Here is a 21,283-nt window from a genome sequence, read left to right on the forward strand (position 1 = left end):
AAGGACTCAGCTGGCTTACCAGCATGTGCACTCCAGCAAAGGACAAGACAATAGTTTCAGTCACAGACACTGTTCAGCACACACAAGAGAGAAGAAGGAAGCAAAAAAACAAAGCAACAACAAACCAGAGTTAATGAGGTGCAGCTGAATAATACCTTCATAAAAGCAGAGAGAGAGAAACCAGGTAGACGTCATCTGCAAGGTAAATTAAAATTATACATCTCTGAGGATTATCAGTGAAAATTGAGATCTGGAAGGGAATTTGCTTTTGATATTGGAAAGGATAAATACCCACTGTAAATCTTTTTATGTGGGCTTGTAGAGCGGAACAGAGAAATTAAAGATAAATGAGATTAAAGCATATTTTAAAACTACATTAGACATTTTTAAGTTACCCATAGAGTGAAAAAGGACTTTGGAGGAGGAGATTAGTTTAGACCCTCAGCAATACATTCATCTGTGAAATCAACTGGAATAAATCTTTTCTAATCTGAATTGGTCATCATTCCACTCCCCACCCCCTCACCCTGCCACCCCCACCCCCAATGACAAAAGAAAAAAAGACAGACACACCTCAAAAAACCCTTAGGAGCATTTCTGCACAGTCTGGCAATCAGCCCAGGTAAATAATATGCCATGACTATTTTTAGATAAGAAACCTCTAGAGATAAGTTGCAGGACTTTGGTGTTTTGCTTATTTTTCAAAAGGATACCCTGAGGAAGGCCCCTTTGCCTTAGTCTTCCTCAATTCCTCCCATTTTAGTCCTCTTGGAAACAGAAGCTAACAAAAATCAAATACTATGCAGTCTGTTTGTCTCCTTTGCCAGAGCTTGAGGTGCATACAACTACTGTGGTTTCATGCAGGACTGTATTGTTAAAAGTTGACTGGAAATGTTGTTAGGAAGAAAAGTGGAGGAAATGAGGGAAGAAGTAATACATTCAGATGTATTTGGCTCTCTTCCTGGGAGTCTTTTAATATAAAGAAACTCAACAAAGTTGTATTTTTAGATCTGGAAAGATGCATTTTCGTATTTCGCACACTAAAGGGATTTGCCTTAATATACTCAAATTTCCCCCCTCCCTCCTCCTCCCTCATGTGCTAGAAGAAATGAACTTCAATTCCCAATTTAGCCACTGGATACACATATTCTGTTCTCCCTATTGGCCAGAATAAAACCCAATAAATGTATTTCATTTCTTTTGTGGATTTATAATAGCACCTGGCAAGGATGGCCTTAATCTCCTTAGACTGCTGCACCAATGAAAGAAACCTTCTTTCAATACTTCTTGTAAGAGAAATTAAAGGAAAATAGGAATAAAACCTGGAAATAGAAATATTATTTCCATGAAGATCTGTTATAAAACATATGAAATCCATATCACCGTCTCCAGAGGGTGCTTGGCATAATAGCACAATTTAGGCAATAGGTTATTACAAATGGAAAGAAACATATATTCCCCTTAACGATGACAGAATTGTTCAGAGACAATTGGGAAGTGTGGGGTCATGTTTAGACAGCAAATTGGTGGCAAATGTCTAGAAGTGTCATGTCAGACAGAGTGGATAATCACAGCTTGGTACAAATGACCTAAAGCTGGTGGAGCTCTTCCCACTGGTGCTCCAGAAATGTGTTTGCAGGGGTCAGGCTGCTATGTTTCGTCAGCATCTTTATTAAGGTAGCACAATTCTATTTGAGGTGTCTCACTATTTACATGTAGAACCATCAGCTGCCAAGGTGGGAGGAATGCAGCCTATTACTTTATGGAAGAATATTCCATATTTTCATTCTTCTTTCTATGCAGTTTTGGCTACAATTCCCTTTTTGACTGAGACAATATCAGTTATTTACTATGCTAGAAATGGTGTGACAAAGATGATTCTCTTGACCAAAACTAATGAATTCAGACAGCCTCACGTTACAGGAGCCTGACCCAAAGTTTGCTGACACTGAAAGAAAGTTTCCCTGCAATTTAATGACCTTTGATTCAGACTCAAAGGCCAAAGGCAGTCAGGCACCAGACAGAGATTTTCAGCCCCTTTTAGTTTAAATGAGTAGACTCAAACCAAACCCATACACTTCCTCACTAAAAATTCAGCTGCTGTGGGTCAGGATTGGAAGGGAATAAACAGTGCATAGAAGTCACACAAGGAATTAAGTTACCCCCTTATATTCATAATCTTAATAAAATACCTTACACTATGCATCACAGTTTTCCACCTTCAACTTGCATAATAATAAACCAATTAGAGAGGCTCTCAGGAGAACTGACAGGGCTCTATATCAAAAAAACCAGCCTATGTGAGAAACACATAACAGATCTACACTAAATTCTTCAAATAAGTCTGGGTCTCCACACTGCAAATTTTCTGAGAATGAAGTGATGGTGGGGAGAGATGTAAATTTTGCCTCTTGTGCTCTACCACAGAAACCTTTTTGTATTCTTAAAAAAAAAAAAAAAAAACAAACCAAAACAATTTCTCCTAGTTGTATGAGCTTAAAAATATAATAAAAATATCAACAAATGTGCAATCAAGCATCCCCTGATCATCTGAGAAGTTCACAGGTTGCCAGGCTGCAAAACACTCCAACTCTTATACACTGCAGCATCTCAGACCTAATGGAGTTGAGCACAGCACTGTGGTGACTTTTCTGATAAAGACAGCTTGTGCAACTACAAGACATATGGGAGCAAAACCTGTTGTTCATGGAGATTTCCAGAACCAATGCATGTTTTAAAGACAGAATGCACCAGTGCATGGAGGCATTTCAATACTTCAAGCCTAGGAAGTGGTGAGCTGGTTCAGGAGGTAATCATCCAAACACTCAGAAGATTGCAGGATAAAAAAAATTACTTTTCACACAAAGGCTCATACTGGCATGGCTGGGAGACATGAAGAAGTGTCCCACTACCTTGAAGAAAGGACAGAGGTGACAGAAGGCAGCAGGAACTGGCTTTTCATAGAAGCATGCTGGAACTTAGAGATGGCATTCCCACTATGGAGAATGCCTAACGTGTATCTAACTTCTCCCCAACAAGAAAATCCATGCTGCTCCTGCTGACAGCAGATCTTCTAACCAGCATGCATTACAGACACACTGGAAACCACCTAACTTCCTTATTTCAAGCCAAACTCATATTCAAAAATTAACCATGTTGTCATTTATTTCACTGTGCCTTAGAAAAACGTTCATTTCCCTTTGTATCAGGCTACCTCAAGTTTTCAAATATTGTTTATTTCCCTAGCTCTTAGCTTTTCTCCTCTTCTTGAACATTATGCAGACAGGTCAGCCTGCAGGTTTGCAAAGGCTCATAATATCAGGTTATTTTAACCCAAGAGTGCTTTCCAATGGGCTGCTGTGTAGGTGCACTCTCCCTACAAACACACAGTGAAAGAAGACTGATAAGGGAAGCAAGACAGTCTTTCTTTCTGCCTCTGTGGATTAAAAACAAAACAAAACAAAACAAAAAACCACCAAACCAAACAAACCAGCAAGCAAAGCTGGGAATTTCAGTGAATACAAAAAAAGAGGCTTTTTTGACTGCAATGCCCAGGAAATTGTATGCATTGGAAGAAAGGCAATTTGTCAGCAGGAGACAAAGATTCTTTGCTCAGAAATAATCATAATGGGTAGTTAGGTCTGCTGTTGGGGTTTTGGTTTGGTTTTTTTTGTTTGTTTGTTTTGTTTGGTATTAGTTATTCTTCCCAGCCCATGCACAAAAACAATCTATTTAACAAATAAAACAAAGGAGGCCTGGCTTCAGGAGGGAATTCGCTCATTACTGGCCAGAATGCCAACAGTCAGGCTTAATCCCTTGGGAGCATTTGCCATTTTCCCTGCTGGGCCTTGAGGGACCAAATTCTCTTGGGAGAAAACCAAAACAAAGCAGACATAAAAAGCCAGGGTAAGGAAAAGCAGAGAAGCCTCAAGCCCATTTGTTTAACAAAACACAGCACTGCTCTCAGTGGGCAAACACTGCTTCTCAACCATGGAGGAGGCAGCAGGAAAACACAGAGGGAAAGCCTAGAGGCCACATAATGGCCTTGGAGCACTCCAGAAATAATTAAGAACTGTATTCTTGGGAAAAGTGGTCTCATTAAACTGTTTTCAGATTGCAATTTTGTCCCATCTTCCCCTGTCTCTTTCCTTTTCTACCAGGAATCTTAGAGCAATGAAAATATTGGTTTGCTTTCTAGTGCTTGCATTCTCTTAAAAATGTCATTATTCAATTATCTGTCTATTCACTGGCCCTAAGGTCCAGCAGAGCAGATATTGTGCACCTTCATTTAATGTTTTTAAATGCACTTCAGTCCACTTGTGATACAATAAAACTTTATTGAATTCTGTTCCCACATCACACTTACTATCCCTCACTTTTATTGATATGTGAGCCCATCTACTCTTCTATCAGCAATAAAAGGAATATTTCTAGCAAGGCTATGACCTTTTCTTCCATCACTACAGCAACTGGGAAATGTGATTTCAAGTTCCATGTTTAAAAAGAAAAAAAGTCCTAAAAAAAGAAAGGATGAAATATGCTCATGTGCTGAGTGTTTTGGGTTTTTTTTCCCTTCCTCTTGTTGGTATTAAAGAAGGAAATTCTCTGTAAGCACCAGAGATGTGTGGTGCCTTCACATTAGCTGTTTATGCAGAACGGAAAGAAAGAACAATTCATCCTTCCCTGGAAGCCATGAATATTCTTCCCTTGCAAGAAACATCCCCTTGAACAGATCTCCCCAAAATTAAAAGCTGATGGAAGGCTGGTGGCCTGGGTGTGAGGCAGGTTATCATCACAGCAGGACATGCCATGCCTGAGGCACCCTCCTGCTGCTGCCATCCTTTCCATCACTGCAGCAATGGGTTGTCCTTGAGTCACCACCCTTGTGCCACTCTGTCCTATCCCACAGCTTACATTTACCAATTAATTGTTTAAAAAATCAGACTGCTTCTGAAAGACAACAGTGCACAAGTTACTCTGTGACCTCAAAAACCTAGAACCTGAGGATACTGGGAGCTCAGGAAAAACTGAAGGTAAATCTGACTCAGGCACCTAAATCCTCTTTTCAGCATTGTGCTGGATGCTTGGGAGCCTGTAAGGTTGTGTCTACAGGAAAATGAACAGAAGAAAGCATTCCAAAATACCTCTGGTGCTTTCAATTCATACCATTTTCAAAACCCAAATAGAAACTAAATGCAGACAATCCCCAAATTTCAGTCTAAGCCAGTGGGCAATAGCTGCTTGCATGTTAGAATTTCCCCCTCTTCTCATCTGGAGTGCCACCCATAAAGGGCAGTGCCACTGCCATGTCCCTGGAGCTCATGTGCTTGAGAAGGAAATGGGTTGTTCACTCTATTCCTCCTTCTCAGAAATACTGCAGAACTACTAGAACATGGATGGTTTGAGCTGAGGAGTGCCACACACATACAGAGGCAAAATTAGCAAAACCAAAGGGTGGGTTTGGGTTTATCCTGTTACTGACAGAAAACCTGTCTGATTACAATGACATCTAGCTGGGCAGCTCTCCCAACACCACTGCTCCTGCAAAACTGGGCTCTCTTGCTGGCCACTGGTCCCTTGTAGAGCTTTAGATAAATCACTCATCTGCCTTCTGCACTGGCTCAGGAGTAAAACTGGAAGGCCCTTAGCACATTAAAAGGTGAAATAAGAAAAATTACACTCCTAGATGTACTGGCACCATGACAACAGGATTGTACAAGGACCAGAAGATGACAGTGAAGTGTTTCTGTAATGAGAGTGTTGACCTAGCTTTAAAAAACCACCTCCACCACTGCTGTTCCCATTACCCATTTAACTCTGCCCTGTAATGGGTGAAGGGGAGAGGGAAGGAATGTAGTAGGAAACACCAGTACTGGATCAAGGGGACCCTCACCATGTCAGGTTTCTCATATTCACACCACAAAACAGTCTAAATGCAGTTTCAGTCACCTCTCCACAAGGAAACCTGTCCACAGCTCTGGCAATGGCAGACTGCAGGTTTGCAATAGTATATATTCAGTTGGAAACCATGGAAAATCTCTCTTGGTAAGCAACTATCAAGAGCAAATTCAATTTAAAAAACTGAAGTAGTAATTTAAGTATCTCCAAAGAAAAGGGGCAGTACCTAAAGTGTTAGAGAAATACATGCCACATGCTAAAGCCTGCTTTGAGACAGACAAAATTATTTGGATGTTTTTTTCTGACACCAGAAAAATAGGACAACTGATACCACTGAAGCCTGACAAATTAGGTCTGCTATCTTTTTACCTGCTGATATCACCTACTTTTCACTTGCTTTTCATTGTCAGAGGGCAACCTAAGAAACCCAGATGTCCTGGAATGACTGTCCATTCTAGTAGAAGGCTGCTGCTACCAGATAAAGCAACTACAGGATTAGGAATATGAGGAGAGAACTGGGCTATCTGCATAAACATCTCTCATCTTGTCCACATGTTGAGAGTAACTGTGGCCTCATAAAACTCTCTTTGTCAAGGGTATCTCTGGTGAACACACAGGAATGTGGTGTGTGGGGTAACGTAAAGGACATTTTACAATATATGAGCTACTTAAGTTAGAGTACATTTGGATTTCCCTCATCTGAGATGAAAGGGGGATGCTTTCCTCTAAAAAACTACATCATCTAGTGGAGGAAAGCTAATAAATAAGTAATAAAATCTCAAGAGAAGCAGACTAACAAATGGAGTTTTTAATCTTCCATGTTTTTTCTTTGGGGGAGCATGTACACTAGCACTATACTGAGCACAAGTGCCTAAGGTCAGTTCTAACAACATCTGTTAAAGATGATTCCCAAAGCCTCTCCTCTTGAGATGCACACCCTCCCTTCTGCTGCTCAGCCAACACTTGGTAAGCCCACTCTCTGTCCATAAAGAATAATCTGAAACTGTGAGGAGTAACCCATCCAACCAGGCAAAGGCAAGCTGGAATTGCACACAAGTACAACTGCCTGCTGAAATATTAATTCCCTTATTATGCAACTGAGGTGTTCCTTTAGGAGATGGCCATATGGCAGACCCCAGCACTCCCCAAAGGCTGGCTGCACAGGCATGTGGGTTCAGTGACAAGAACTGACCTCTGACAATAACAGGGCATAAAAGGAGGAACAGATTTCACCCACCAGGTGTGGCTTTGGTCCAGCCATGCCTTTGCTGACCTACTTGCCCAGAGCTGACACCTTCCCCCATCACTTGGATGGCTTTCACTTACGGGACACTCCCAGGCAGAGAACACCTACAAAAATAATCTGACCATTCTAATGGAAGAAATAGAGGCAGTAACAAAACCAGGCAGAGACTGAGGCAGGAGAAGAATAAAATGGAGCTCTAGGTTTCCCACTCCATGTTGACACACGAAGGGACACAGTTTGCCTAAACACAACCCATTTTATTGGTGCTAACTGAATAACAACACATGAAGGCTTGACCCAAAATTTCCTAGGTAACACACAACAACCTCAGAAGACTGGATCCTATTTCATCATGTGCTCACCCTTTGTCTTCCCCCCAAATTTATTTGCAGAGGCTCTATATTTGATTCATAGAGAAACAGAGGAAACAGCCATCAAAGCTCCTACCTTAATTGCAAAGGCAGCATGTCAGTTGTCATCCTTCTCCTCCCTACATTCAGATCATTAAAAAATACTCAATCCCTACTGTACATTTGCTACTGAGCAACCTCTCACAAGAGTTATTCTACCTCTTGTACACAGGGCCAATTAACACCTCAGGGTGTAATACTGACATATTGCCTTTCTCACAAGGCACCACTATTCCTCTTTGTTTTATGTGCAACAAAGGCTGTGGAGGGGTACCAGGTAATGACTATTGCTTTACCAGCCCAGTCTCTGGAGGAAACAGCATACCCTCATGCTAATCATAAATCACAAGGAAATACAACCTGCTGTGATAAGTTGAAACCAATCTTCTCTAACCCTTTCCATGCACAGTGTTGCTTCTGAAATGAAAAGCCTCATTTAGAGTGGAATAACTCCACACTATAATTTGGAGTATATTCTGCTTGATAGGGCAGACCCTAAGCCCTGATGTCAATTTTTCCACAGGTTTAATAGCTCACCCCATAAAAACTATTCCATTGCTGCATTTAGAAGCTTCATAGTTTTGTTTAGAAAAATCAAATATGGACACACTGAGACTGCTGCCAGCAGAGTATCCAAGTCTCTCAACAGAAAGGTCCCCTTTACTCAGAGAGGTGGTCTTGCAATTTCACAGAAGCCAAACACCACACAGCCTTTCCAGGCTGTGGCAGCAGGCACGTGGCCACCTCCTGCCTGAGGGATGGGGACCACCCCAGGGGCTGCAAGCTCCTGCTTCCCCTCTGGACAGGGTGCCTGGCATTGCTCAGCCACATCTGCTCTCCTGCAGCATGCTGGAGGCAACAAAGATGGTCTCAGTCCTCGAGTCAGACTCTGGGTTTCAGCAAACTGATGCCTCCTGCTGCTCTCAATATGACACCCTGGGTTAAAGCATACATTCCCATACCTGCTTTATTATTTTGAGAGGTGTGCTATAAGCAGCTTTGGCCTGCTCAAACAGAAAACCTGGAAGTGGCGCTGTTATTCACCACTCAGCTCTCTACAACTGCTAATAAAAAGTGCCCTTCTCATTTTATCATTACTATTTCCTTTTCCAGGTATGCCCTTTCTGGCAGTAGGGCCTTAACTGCATGAAAAAAAAGTTGGTTTATACAGAAAGCAAATTCTGAGGTACACAACCTCTTGTAACTCTGAATTTCCCACTTGGCACATATTGCTGAGATCTCAGGTGACTGCCTTTCTCCCCTCAAAATTTCAGTCTAAATGGCTTGCCTGCAATTTGCCTTCATAACTTTGGAAGCTTATAAATTAGTATTTTTTCTACCATCAAATCACCCAAAGCAATAGCTTCCTACCTCCTTGGTGATGCAAACTGTATTTAAGGCACTTACCAAATGCCACCAATCACAGGGACATAGGTCAGTCGAAGCACACTGCTGTATGATTACAAGCATAAACCTCTAAAGAGAAGCTGTAAGCAAGCAATAGTGCTTCACTCCTCTGGTCTGCTTTCTCTAATGGTGTTTCCCAAGTGTTTTCCAAAAGACGATATGTCACTGTTATGCTGTACAACACATTATTAGGATATTTTTAACCTAAGCACAAACCTGACACAGAGAACCATTTTTCATATCTTATCAGCTCAGTCTCATACGATGCACGTGGCCTGCTCAGGGCTGGCTCAGTCTCCACAATAAATCTCTACTGAGAAAAAACAAGTGCAAATACATCAAGATACATACTGTAAGGGACACACTCGTACTGCACTTCCAGGTACTTGTAGGTCCCAGGGCACGGGTCTGGAAACACGTCGGGGCCGGCAACAACCGCGCACTGGGTCCGGTTACTGCACCTGCAAACAAGAGATGAGAGTCAGGGAACACACCAGGGCAGGAGGCTGAGTGCCCCTCCAGAGGCAAAAAGATGCAGGAGCCAGGCTTCAGCATCAGCTGGGGAAGCTCAGCAGTGAGCATGCAAACACCAGCATCTTCATCAGCCTATTACCAAAGGAGAAGAGGCATGGTGGAACAACCCTCCCCCTCCAGGAGATGGTTCTTTAATGCCAGCATCCTCACCAAATAAAATGCAAGGACTAAACCAACAATGGTGTCAAAAATATTCATTGCATCTTTTATAGCAGACATGACAGTATATTTTGCAATGTTTTTATAAACAGTTCCCACAAAACCAGTTATCTTATATAACACTGCTTAAGCCAAAACAAAGACTACAAACAGCAAGACTTGAGTGGGAGGAAAAAGAATCACCAAATAAGCTGTCTAAAAACCAAAATAATGTTTTTCATACAAGGCCTGTTAAGGAAACTTCCCAGTCTGATCATTCACAAGACAACATCCTTGCATTAGGCACAAATGGCTAAGTTTTATTGCATCATTCTGCCCAGCAGGGATGCATCTCCTGATATGAGATACTTTTTCCAAAAAGCTTGCTCTCCACAAGGAAGACACACAAGAAGGAATGACCCTGCCTGCTGCAGTGAGCATCTTTCAGTTTAAGAACATACACACACAGAGTTTGGGTTCTGCAAGATGCTCTTCCTGAGGCATACACAGGTCCATGGGTGACTGACTTGTGCATGTGTAGAAATTCACATTGCCCCTGATTTCGTGGGACAAGCACCTCTAATGTTTAATTGGTGATGCAAAATATTTAGAAAACAATGATTCTACAGAAAAAGATCTTCTGCTTCTTTGTTTGTTTAAAGACAAAAGAGAGAAAATATTATTAGTCTTTGATTTTTCTCCTTTTGCATGTCAGAAAGAGACCTCCTAAGGGCCAGACCACTGCATTTATTTTTCTTTAGGTTTCTGCCTTCTCTGATGTGAAATGGGACCCCTGACCCTCCTGCTCTTCTGACAGAAGCTGTGACATCCAGCACAGAATTCATTTAGGTCTGCAGTGGAAATGCTTTGTATTTACCTGAGGCTACAGTTTGTCAGCCTTAATGCAGATTTTATTTGAGCCTATAAATTAAAATTGATTCATTAGCGACTGCCTTAAGCTCCCTAATTTCTTTAATTTTATGGAAAGAATAATAAGAGCTGATACGCCTGCTCATCAGGCTGTTTTGCTGGATACCAGATAATCCAGAGGGCTGGGACATTCTCCTGTTTTCTAGCTGAAAGACAACAGTTATCACAGCAAGTGACAAGTTTTATTATATAGACAGAAAAATAATTTTCTTAACAAAAAAGATAACTGTCCTCACCCATGCTGGGATTTGACATGTAGCTCAGACCATGCAAGTGGGCAGTTTTCCAGGAGAGGCTTTGAACACCATCCAAAATTTCACTTTCAACAAAATTCCTTCACTGGGCTCAATGTGCCTTTCAAAAAGCAATTTCACTGGTCTAATCAATACTCTTCCTGGCTGAAGGGACAGCACTGGCCACATTACACAGAATAACAGCAATGGATCAAATATACCTTTCAAAATTACAAGTAGAGATCCAGAATTATGAGGAATTGGAGGTAGGAGGAGGAACAAACACATTTAGGAATCATCTGTGTTGTTTTCTTTCTGTTTGCCAGGAAGCATTTGCCTTGAATGGTCAAGCACTTCCTTGTGGCCCCCTTTTTTTTTTTTTTTTAAATGCAAGAACTTGGATACATAAAACAGAAGTGAAAACAAACAACCTGGAAAGGTCTGTGAAGAACTCAACCTTCTCTCTTTTTCACACTCCTTTCCTATGGGCAGCAAAACTGCATTTGGTACTTGGCATTCTGAGCTTCCTTTTATCATCCCAGGCTGAAACATACAGGTTTCTCATTCCAGCACACTTAAGGAATGATGGCAACTTCCACTAAAAACCATAGGAAAAAAACCTAATGCCTGTTCAATGAACTATTACTGTCACACATCAGGCTATGGAAATTTTAAGGGGAGAAAGAGGTAAAAAACACTCATCATTAAAGCTCTGGTTGCTCTGCTTTTGCTCATGCATTTTATCCCTTTTACAACAGCTTCTTGGTCCCTTCAGCTTTGTCATATTTCTCTCCAGACAGATTAAAGGCCCAGGTGACACTAAGTGACATGCACAAAGTGACACAGGAAAGGAAATGTGTAAAAGATGATGAATCTGTAGCCTTGAAAATGACAGGGAGAAAACCCATAATGTATTCATGCCATACTCAATTTCCAGCAAACCAGGCCATGAGCTCTTCCTTGTAAATCACAGCATTTTACACAGAATCTTGGGATTTCTTAACACCTGGGTCTTGGCAATACTTGCTCCAAACTCCTGCAAGTTGTGAGGCTCAGTGCTGGTTACTGACCTTTCCAGTAAATGCAGCAAGGATCTTTATTTTTTTATTACTATTCTTGTTTTTCTTTTGTCATGTCCTGTCTGCCACTGCCCATCCCACTCCACTCCACTCCCTTCTTTTTGCATTTAATATTTCTCTCTCTTCTTGAAGGAAGATCTTTTCCAGCTGGAGGTACAGTTTGCAGTGAGAACCAGCACTGCACCAGCTGGTATGAAGCTGGTAATATGAACCTGTCTCCTCTACTGGGCAATCACAGAAACACCACCCAGCTCCCTTAGCTATACAGCAGGAACAGAGGCACTGCATCCCCCTGGATTCCTCTCCAATAGTGCAGGAACTGCTGGCTTTAGCAGAACTGTACCCCAGAAAACTACAGTCATCTTTTTCACACCCATCTATATTTTCATTACAGCCTTTACACAAGCACCTCTTATTTCCAGCACTGATTGATCAACTCCTTCAAAGAAAACCACTCTTCTTTCCCCATCTTTGCCCTCAAACTACAACTTTTCCAAGCAATCCCTGGCTTCCTGGGGTATTTCTTCATTTTCCATATGTTCTGATACCAAGCAAACAAGAGAACTGTGAGAGGACTCTGGGGATTGAGTGGACCAGATAGACAGTTTTATGCTATTTAAAAAAAAAAAAAAAACAAAAAAAACAACCAGTTTTCATTTTATTAGTTTGTCCAGCATTTTAAAGGTAAATGATCTGGATACAGAGGAGAACTGAAGTAGCCCCTGAAGTGGTTTTAAGTTCACCTTGTTGTTGTTTATTATGAAATCTGACAGAAATTCATAGCCATCTTTTTGAGTGTGTTGGTTTGTTTATTTTGCACTTTTATTTCTGCCTGCCATCATTCCCCTTTCCCTGTTATGCCCTGAAGTGCAAAGGGGGGCACATGAGTAGAGACACTGCTTCTCAAAGACCCTCTCCATGTCTTGGGCCACCTCCAGAACTGCTGCTGGGATTTGTGGACACTTTCCCTAAACCAACAGTGTCCACACAGCTCAGCAAGACCAACCAAGAGACCAGAAACCAAAGCAAAACCCAAGCTCAGCATTTTCAGCCTGACTTGAGACACTGATTCCTGTCTGTTCCTCTATGTTCAGGAAAAGAGAATATTCCAAACCCTCCTAAAAATCAGTCCAAGGCACTTGGCAGCCTTTAAGCATCCATCATCTCATAAACATAAGTTCATGTTATTCACATCTATGTTTTGGAGAGGAAAAAATCACACTACTTGGAAAAGTGTAAATTGTTGCAGTTTCAAGATTATTAAAAAAAAAAAAAAAAAAAAAAAAAAAGATAAAAACACAGAAAGAAAAAAAAAAGGGGGGGGGGGGGGGGTTCCCTATGCATTCTTTCCAGCTGCATTTATTCCCACTTGTTAAGACCCCTATTTCGTCTTTCTACCTGGATATGTGGAAAAGTATTTAACTAGAAGCAAGGTGTCAATCCAGTGTAATAAATACACTGTATCAGAAAACATGGATTATTTTTGCAGAACTTCGCCCAGTTAGAGCGGAAAACTACTTTCAAGAGTTTAAATGTGAAAAAAGAATAGCATTTCATATGTCATTTGTTTTGCATTTATAGCAGTGGGACTGAAGAAAACATTTGAGTTCAGGACCAGCTGCAGGGCTCGAGTCTGCTTACAACTCTCTGTTCAGACTAACTAAAAACAACACCAAAACTTCATTCCCCTTTCAGCAAACTTCCATTCCTTCTCCCTGGAAATATTTTTATGAGTTTTTAAGTGACAAGGTCATCTTGTGATATAGCAAAGCAGAAACACTTTAGACATAAACAGCTGCTTACTCCAGCTGCAATATATTTATTTATTTTATTTTTTTAGTGCTGACATTTGTTAATATATTTAGCAAGAGACAAAGAAAGGAAAAAAGACAATAATTTGGCAGTTTATTTTTGGGCTTTCCAGAAACTTTTAAAGTAGAGACATGTCAATGACATAAGGCTAGACATGTCTGGGGCAATATGTTTACCAGAACAAAAATGCAAAGGCAGCATAAAATAAAAGATCAATCCCAAACAAAAGCCTTTCAGCATTAATCATTGTAGGTGCAATACCAGCAAATCCTCCAACTCCCCATCTAGGAGAGGATCAGACAATAAAGGCAGGTGCCTAAACCAGAGAGGCAGGCACTTGTCATGCTAGGGACATAAGGAGAAGAATAACCAGAATCTATGCACAGCTCCACAACAAGCCTAGAGGCTCAAACACTGATTTCATCCCAACATACACCTTCCTCCTCCTTATCCTCCAAAAACAACCCTTCAGGGATGAAGCAACAATTTCTGCAACATCAGAAGCTCCTGTGAACATGGCACAGTGGAACCTGCTGCAAATGGGGAAGCCACCTGCCCTCCTCTGAATCCACAGATTGTCAGAGTCCAAACTAGGCTGTTAAACACTCTGAAGACTGGAAAACTTCACATCCATGAACTCAGATTTGTACAGCATGTACTGAGCTGCCATATCCAGCCCATGCTCTGCTAGCACACCCTGCCCATAGCTGGTGCCACCTTCCACCTACAGCAGCTTCCAAGGAATCCTTAATGCCCATGTGTGCCAACCAAACCACCTGCCTGCATTTCATGCTGCCAAAAAAACAGGTACTCTCTCTCTCTGCCCTCAGCTGAAACACCTACTTTACACAGACTTCATTTTTTTCTGCAAAGACAAGGCAGCCATCCTGTGCCCAGGCACGCTAATATAGCCAGGACATCAATATCCAAACCTCTTTCTCAAGGTCTATTATGCTTTTCTAATGGTTTTATAGTAACAGACAGATTTAATTCATTATCCTTCATGGCAATGCTGCAAGACATCCTTTTCCTTCCCTGGAACACAAAAATCCCCTCTCTGGATGAGTGCTTTAAGAAAGAAGCTGTCACAGTAAATAAGTCAGCTAGGAGTGTGTTCTCCCCTGTCAATATATGATATTTCCAAATCAGCCCTTTAGGAAGAGCCAAGAGGAAAAAAAAATAAAAAAAAATAAAAACAATGCCCTGGAGAAAGTAAACAGGAAGCAAAGAGAAATATCACTAAAAAGTGAAATCACGTGATGGGTTGGAAATAAGAAGGAAAATAAAATTAAAAAAAAACCCCAAAACACACAAGCAGAGAAGAGAGGCAGTGGAGAGGGGAGAACAGAACTGTAAGCCCTTAAAAAAGACTTGGGTTCAGCACATTTCCTTTCAGTAACATTCTGCACAAAAGCAAAGCTAAATCCTCCACCTGTTTAGCTTCCAGAAACAAAGAATTCCTCAACAGAATCTTTTTTTTCTGCCTCTGCAAAACCCTTAAAAGCAAAGCATCTAATGACAGGGAGATGAAAATCCAGTTTCTCTAGCATTTTTCTCATTATGAATGGGCCCTTTTATTGATCTTTCAGAGCACTGAGAGGCTGGCTTTCCAACCTCTGCTGCGATATAATTATCTGCGGTGTTTAATGCTAGCACAGACGAGTCCCACTACACAGTGCATTTTGTTGTTTTATTGACGGGTTTTAATTATCCAGGTGCTAGAGCTGTCAGATAGGCTGCTGCTTATGTGATCAGACTAACACAAGATGAGGCAGAGCACTCTTAATCGCAGCCTCACCGAGTGCCTTTGTGCAGATATGCCAACAAGATACATTTAAACTGCTATGAGTATTGTAAAATCTTACACGGTCTGATGGGAAAGGAGTCCTCTTTCTATAGCTCCAACCTATTTCATTCCCCTTGTTATTATTTGATATTGAACAAAGGAAAATTGAAGGAAACAAGCCTCCAAAACCATCCCAAAACACCAGAAAAATCTTGCAGAGCCAAACTAGATATGAGCTGCAGAAGTCACTAAAGGGACTACCTTTATATATTATGGAGAGCCTGGGAGCAAGAAGGAAAACAGGTCCTGGAAATACATTAAATACCAGTTTTACACAGTAAAAAAACAAAAACAGAAAAAATAATTGCACTGTTTCAACTCATTGATAAGGCCCTTAAAACTTAACAAGAGGCATTTAATAGCAAATTCACAGGATTTAAGAGTTTTCAATAAAAATTTGGGGCACGCCTGAACATGGTGTATCTGCTCAGCTGCCAGGGACACCCCAGGCCAGTAAGCTCAGGTCTAGAGCACTTGCCAGCAGGGATGATGTGATTCAACACCAACCTCCAAATTAGAGTTGCCCCAAGCAACAAAAGATTTTTCCTCTGTGCTTCACCATGCAATGAATGTCTCTTACATTTTATAGATTCCTTGGATTTCTTTCGCCCCATCTCCTTGCAATTAGCATCCCTGCAGCTGCAGGAAACCTGAATGCAAGCCTGGTGAAGGAGACTCATCCTGAAAGCAAGGACAACACCACAACAATCTGCCTGAGCCATTGGGGCACCTGGGTCAGTGTGGAACAAATGTGCACTGAGCACATCTGGAGCAGTCACGGAGTTGGTCCAGCTGCAGGGAGGTGAGGACACAAGCAAGGCCAGGCTAGCCATGCAGGCTAACATTACTGCATGGTCCTCAGGGCTAAACACCACACCAGCCAGCCCTTAGGACTGTAAAGCTCATCTTTTAAAGAACTACATCTGCCCTTTTACAGGTACTCTAGTTTTTCCAACTCCATAAACTTCTGTAGCAGCCTAATAAAAAACCACTTTACAAAACACTGTCGGGGTATCTGGAGAGGAGAGAAAATACCTAAAACAAACCAACCAATAAAAGACTCATCAGTTTAGCCAGACTTAACAGTAGTTAAAATAGCTGAACAGAAAACAATCTGGTTTTTAATTTGGGCTAGGAGGTCAAATTAAAGGCTAAGGGAGATCTGGGCTGAATTTCAGCTGGCACTCCATATTGCTTTGACATTACTTTGTCTTCATTGCCATTTTAACACAAGTCAATGTGAGTTAAAGCCCATTTTTTCTTCTTAAATGCAGTTACCAGAGCTGGGACAGCCAGAGCAAGCTGAAATGGGCTTTTTTCTCTACAATAGCCCTGAAGTGTGTTCAGACCTCAGCCTCCCATAACCTGCCTGTACACTGAGGTGCAGCACAGGGAATGATGCTCTGCCTGATACCAAGGGGCTGCAGCCCTGTAGAACTGTGAGCTACAAACCTGCTGCTCAGCACTGGCTGAGCAGAAACCAAATTTGAACGTGAACATTTAGAAACATTTAAAATATATTAATAAAAGAAAAAAATCATAAATAAATATTCCACCCTGTTTTCAAAGGAAAATCCAGTATTACTTTCACCACATCCCTCTTTGCTAATTGTCACCATTTACTGTCACCACCCAGTGCCCCCATCCCAGCCACTCAACAGCTCCTGCAAAAGACAAACCTGAAATCAGAGAATATTGTCTCTAAAGGGGCTGAAGTCATCTGTATGCATGGGCTGGTAGGTTTAACATATCAGCCTTTCACCTCTGCAAATAGGGTTAAAGAAAGGTTTGGGGCCAAAATAATTTGTACTGCACTCCATCTCAAATTTGACATAATAACTGAATGACACAAAAATGAACACGTCCAAACAGCACAGAAGGTCAAAGCTGGGCAACTCTCTGATGAACTAAAGAGTGAACCAAAGGCACACAGGCAGTTCTGCTTCTATAAGCCACAGTAACATCTCTCTTCATTGCTCTTGCCAACAGCATGGTGATTTTAGTTAAGGTGGCAAGTGGCCCTCAGCCTCTCGGGGGAAGGAGGCAGCAGGGTACAGTAAGCTTCCTGACTAAATGAAACACGGGATCAGCATGGGACAGGCTGTGACTTTAGCACCATGGCTAAAGCAGTTCAGACAGAAAGATAATATTAGTGAGCAAAGAAACAGCCTCCAACAGCCTGCCACATCATGTGCTATGAATACAGAATCTGTTCATGGTTCCTGATTTTGTGCAGCACCTCGTGCAAAGGAGACTTGGTTCTCTCTGTGCCTCAGGCATTAAAGCAAGGCAAATAATAATCAGAAACAAAATGAATTTTCACAAAAAATATAACCCTAAAATGAACTAAGTATGTTATTCAATATTCAAAAGTGATTTCTTTTTTTATTTTGTTCCAACACAACCAATGCTGCCTCTTTGATCTTCAGCCCAAAGCTTGAATAAAGGCAGTCTGCACTTTGATTCTAAGCTCCAGAGAAATCACAGTGTCACAAAACCTTCATACGCTCCCCAGCTCCGCACTGCCCAACCAAAGCACACTCAGAACCAAACGGTAAAAGGGAAAAAAAAAAAAATCTAAAAACCAAATGAATTGAAACCACCATTGTGAATTTGCTCAAAATGTCTAAACATAGCACTGAACGTTTTGTGGCTGCATGCAGCAACATAAGAAGGGATGGAAGGAAGCATTTTTAAAAATATATGTCCAGCAGCTCCAGAGAGGGTTTCTTACACTGTGCCAGCACCAGGCTGGGCAAAGTCTGATCACACACCTCTACCCTCTCACCTCCCCATTCCTTCCACACTTGTCCTTCCTTAGGGCAATTTCAGCATATCCATCCATATCTCTCTCTCTTTTATCAGCTATATAACCCATCAGCTCTTCTCCTTCCTCACCTTCCTGACAGGGACACCACCTGCTCATTACATACCTTATCTGACTTTAAAAACACATGTTTAAAAAACAGAAATTTGGCTAACAAAAACTCATTTGAGAAAAAGTCTGATAGGAAAAGGGCCTCTGAACATCTGCAGGACAACAGCTGGTAGGAACAGGGCTTCTGCAAAACCTCAAGTCTTCTTTGTGACAACATGGAAAATACTTTGTTAGGAGAGGATTCACTATTTTGTAATTCAGAGCCCGCCTGAGAATTAAAGAATTAAACTCTCTGTACGTAAGACAGCTTCCTTTGAGGAAGCTAAACTCAAAGGCCAAGTTTTCCAGAAAGCCTCTGCCTCCCACCAGGGCTGGATTCTTCCAAAAGAGCTCAGTTCTTCCTAGAGGAGCTACAAAAAGGCACAGCTGTTGGGAGTATGGCCTGGGACTCCTCAATCCTCATGGGAAGCAGATGAAGCTGACAGCCATTAAGCATTTTTCAGGCAGCAGGCTGTGTCACAGAGTGCCCACTTTGGTAATCCAACCCAGAGAGTTCCATAGGAGGGGAAAAAAAAAAAAAAAAAAAGAAAAGCCTGCACAGGATTGTATGGGAGCCTGAGGTGGGGCAAAAACTGGGAAATCCACATTCCAAAGCATGGAGCATGTCTCTGGCAAGTCAGCTTTAAAATATGTGACTGATGTTGCTCAGACATACTAGCTGAAGTCCAGAGAGATGGATGAAAGGGTAAAGATGCAGGATAAATTCATCAGATGTCTCCATAAATCATTTCTATAGTTAACATTTGTTCTCTGCTTTTCATTACTTACATTTCTAAAGCCACTGGGTGCCTTGCTGCAGTGGATCTAATAAAAAGGAAGATAAATTTTAACATCCCTTTTTGAAACATGTTAAAATGATCTAGCTTTCTTTTGAATGTTAATGGCAAGCATTACAAGAAACACAATGTCTCAAAACAATTCACTGGGGCTGGAAGAGAAAGAGTCTCAATGTAGCCTGGAAATTCACAGCCCTGGTCACCACCCCGACTGGTTTAAAACATTTTATTTCTGGCCCTAATGTTTTGGGCAGCTTTGTCACTGAAACCTGCCACTGCTTTGCTCAGACTCTCTGACTCAAGGGCGAAATCCCATACTTGAGAAGAGAAGGGAATATTTTTGGAGACTGGCAGTTTGGAAAAGAAACTGAGCTGCCTGACAGCTGTTGGGAGACATGGGATGCCAGAGGGATCCCAGCAGAGCATACAGGATTACACACACACACGCACAGAAAATCATTAAAAGTTTCTGTCTCTACAGTTTCACATGTAATGAAAGGAAGGGAGGGAGATATCTGGAGAATTCTTGGGTTATATTAACAGCTAATGATCCTCCCTTTGCCCGGAGCACACCCCGGGAAACTCACAGGCAGTGATGGGGGGACCCATCACTCACAGGCAGTGTGGAGAGGGGGAGCAGGGAGTGATGTCCCTCCACTTCTCCAGCTCCATCCCCAAGGGAATCAGGCTGGGAGCCTGCTGTTGCATGGCTGGAGCTGTTCTACAACAGAAGCAAGGACCTTTATAACTGAGTTTAATCCCTCGCAGGTTAAACAAAACAAATGACTGCACAAGTGAGCAATTAAAGAGCATTCCACAGCCAGCCCTGGAAGAGCCTGGCCATTGATTAATTAGGTTCAAAGGGCCAAGGCTAACCTCACAGTCCCCCTGAGAAAGAGACCACTTAGCCCCTTCTAAAACAGAAACAAAACAAAAAAAGGAAATAAAATATCAGCATTCCTATTTAACACTGGAGCATTAGTTAAACGGCTGCTAAAGCAGTGAAACAATTACTTGGGACTGATCTACATTCAGCTGTATTGTTTTATTACATTCAGGAGAAACTTAATTAAGCTTCTGCTACTTAATAAAAGCACTGTTTCTGCCTTGCAAAGCCCTCAAATTTGTCACTGGGGTTTCCCAGGAGAGCACAGCTCCCACTATCACATGCCTCCTGCCTGCATTTGAAGGATAAGAAGATGGAGGATATTCTCATGTACCAATGTTCCTTGAGGTGCTCTAGCTCTCTCTGGCAGCTGTCACCAGGGTGGAGAGGACCACAGCCTCTGATACCTGCCCTGTTACCTTAGGAGACCTACTGGACACCTGAGCAACATGGTCTATTCCCAACCACATCATGGGCTCTGTCATGAGTGATTCAGCATTGCCAGGAGGAAGGCATCAACTATTCACTGTACTGCAACAAGTGGAAAAGGAAGCTGTTCCTGGAAAAAACACACAAACCAACCCAAACATGCTGCTGGCCTTATAGTTGCCCACATAGGCATGATCCATATCCTAGGAAATTCAGAGTGATCAATCCTTTAGAGGCACAACATACCATTAACAGGGTCTGAGCTGGGTAACAGGAGTGCACAATCAAGGGTACTCCTACACTAAGAAAGTACATGAAGACTTTCAGCAGCTCATACCACCAGAAAGACTCCCTCAAACCATCCACCCAAAGGCTGCCTGGAATATTTAACTTTTAAAAGATTGCAAAAGATTTGTAAAAAGGACCATGCCATACATGTGACTCATGGACTGCACCTCTGCCCAACTTATCTACAAGATTATCAACCACATACTACATCCTAGCCACCCTCTCCCTAAAATGCTTGTCTTGCCCTCCTCATGCCCTCACACAAACAGCTTCTCTGCTCTGACTTACCAAAAGATCCAGTTTTGAGGAGAGAAATCTGTCCCCAGCTTTGTACAAGTAATGAAAGCAAGCACTTGAACTGCAAAGAGCCAGACAAAAACACTTACCAGCTGCCCAGACTCTCTGGACTTTTCACTGAACTGACTGTGGATGC

The 21,283-nt window shown here is 41.9% G+C and overlaps 1 protein-coding gene across 8 annotated transcripts in view; it reads right to left on the bottom strand.

The window, feature by feature from the left end:
- ADGRL3 (adhesion G protein-coupled receptor L3) overlaps nucleotides 1-21,283 on the bottom strand; it is a 478,112-nt gene that overhangs the window by 194,629 nt on the left and 262,200 nt on the right. For all 8 annotated transcript variants that reach the window (XM_079307369.1, XM_079307366.1, XM_079307362.1 and 5 more), the window contains one exon: nucleotides 9,313-9,422. In XM_079307369.1, the coding sequence (XP_079163495.1) occupies nucleotides 9,313-9,422 (110 nt within the window). The remainder of the gene's footprint in view (nucleotides 1-9,312; nucleotides 9,423-21,283) is intronic.

Source organism: Erithacus rubecula (assembly GCF_903797595.1).
Source record: "Erithacus rubecula genome assembly, chromosome: 5".
Lineage (NCBI taxonomy): Eukaryota > Metazoa > Chordata > Aves > Passeriformes > Muscicapidae > Erithacus > Erithacus rubecula.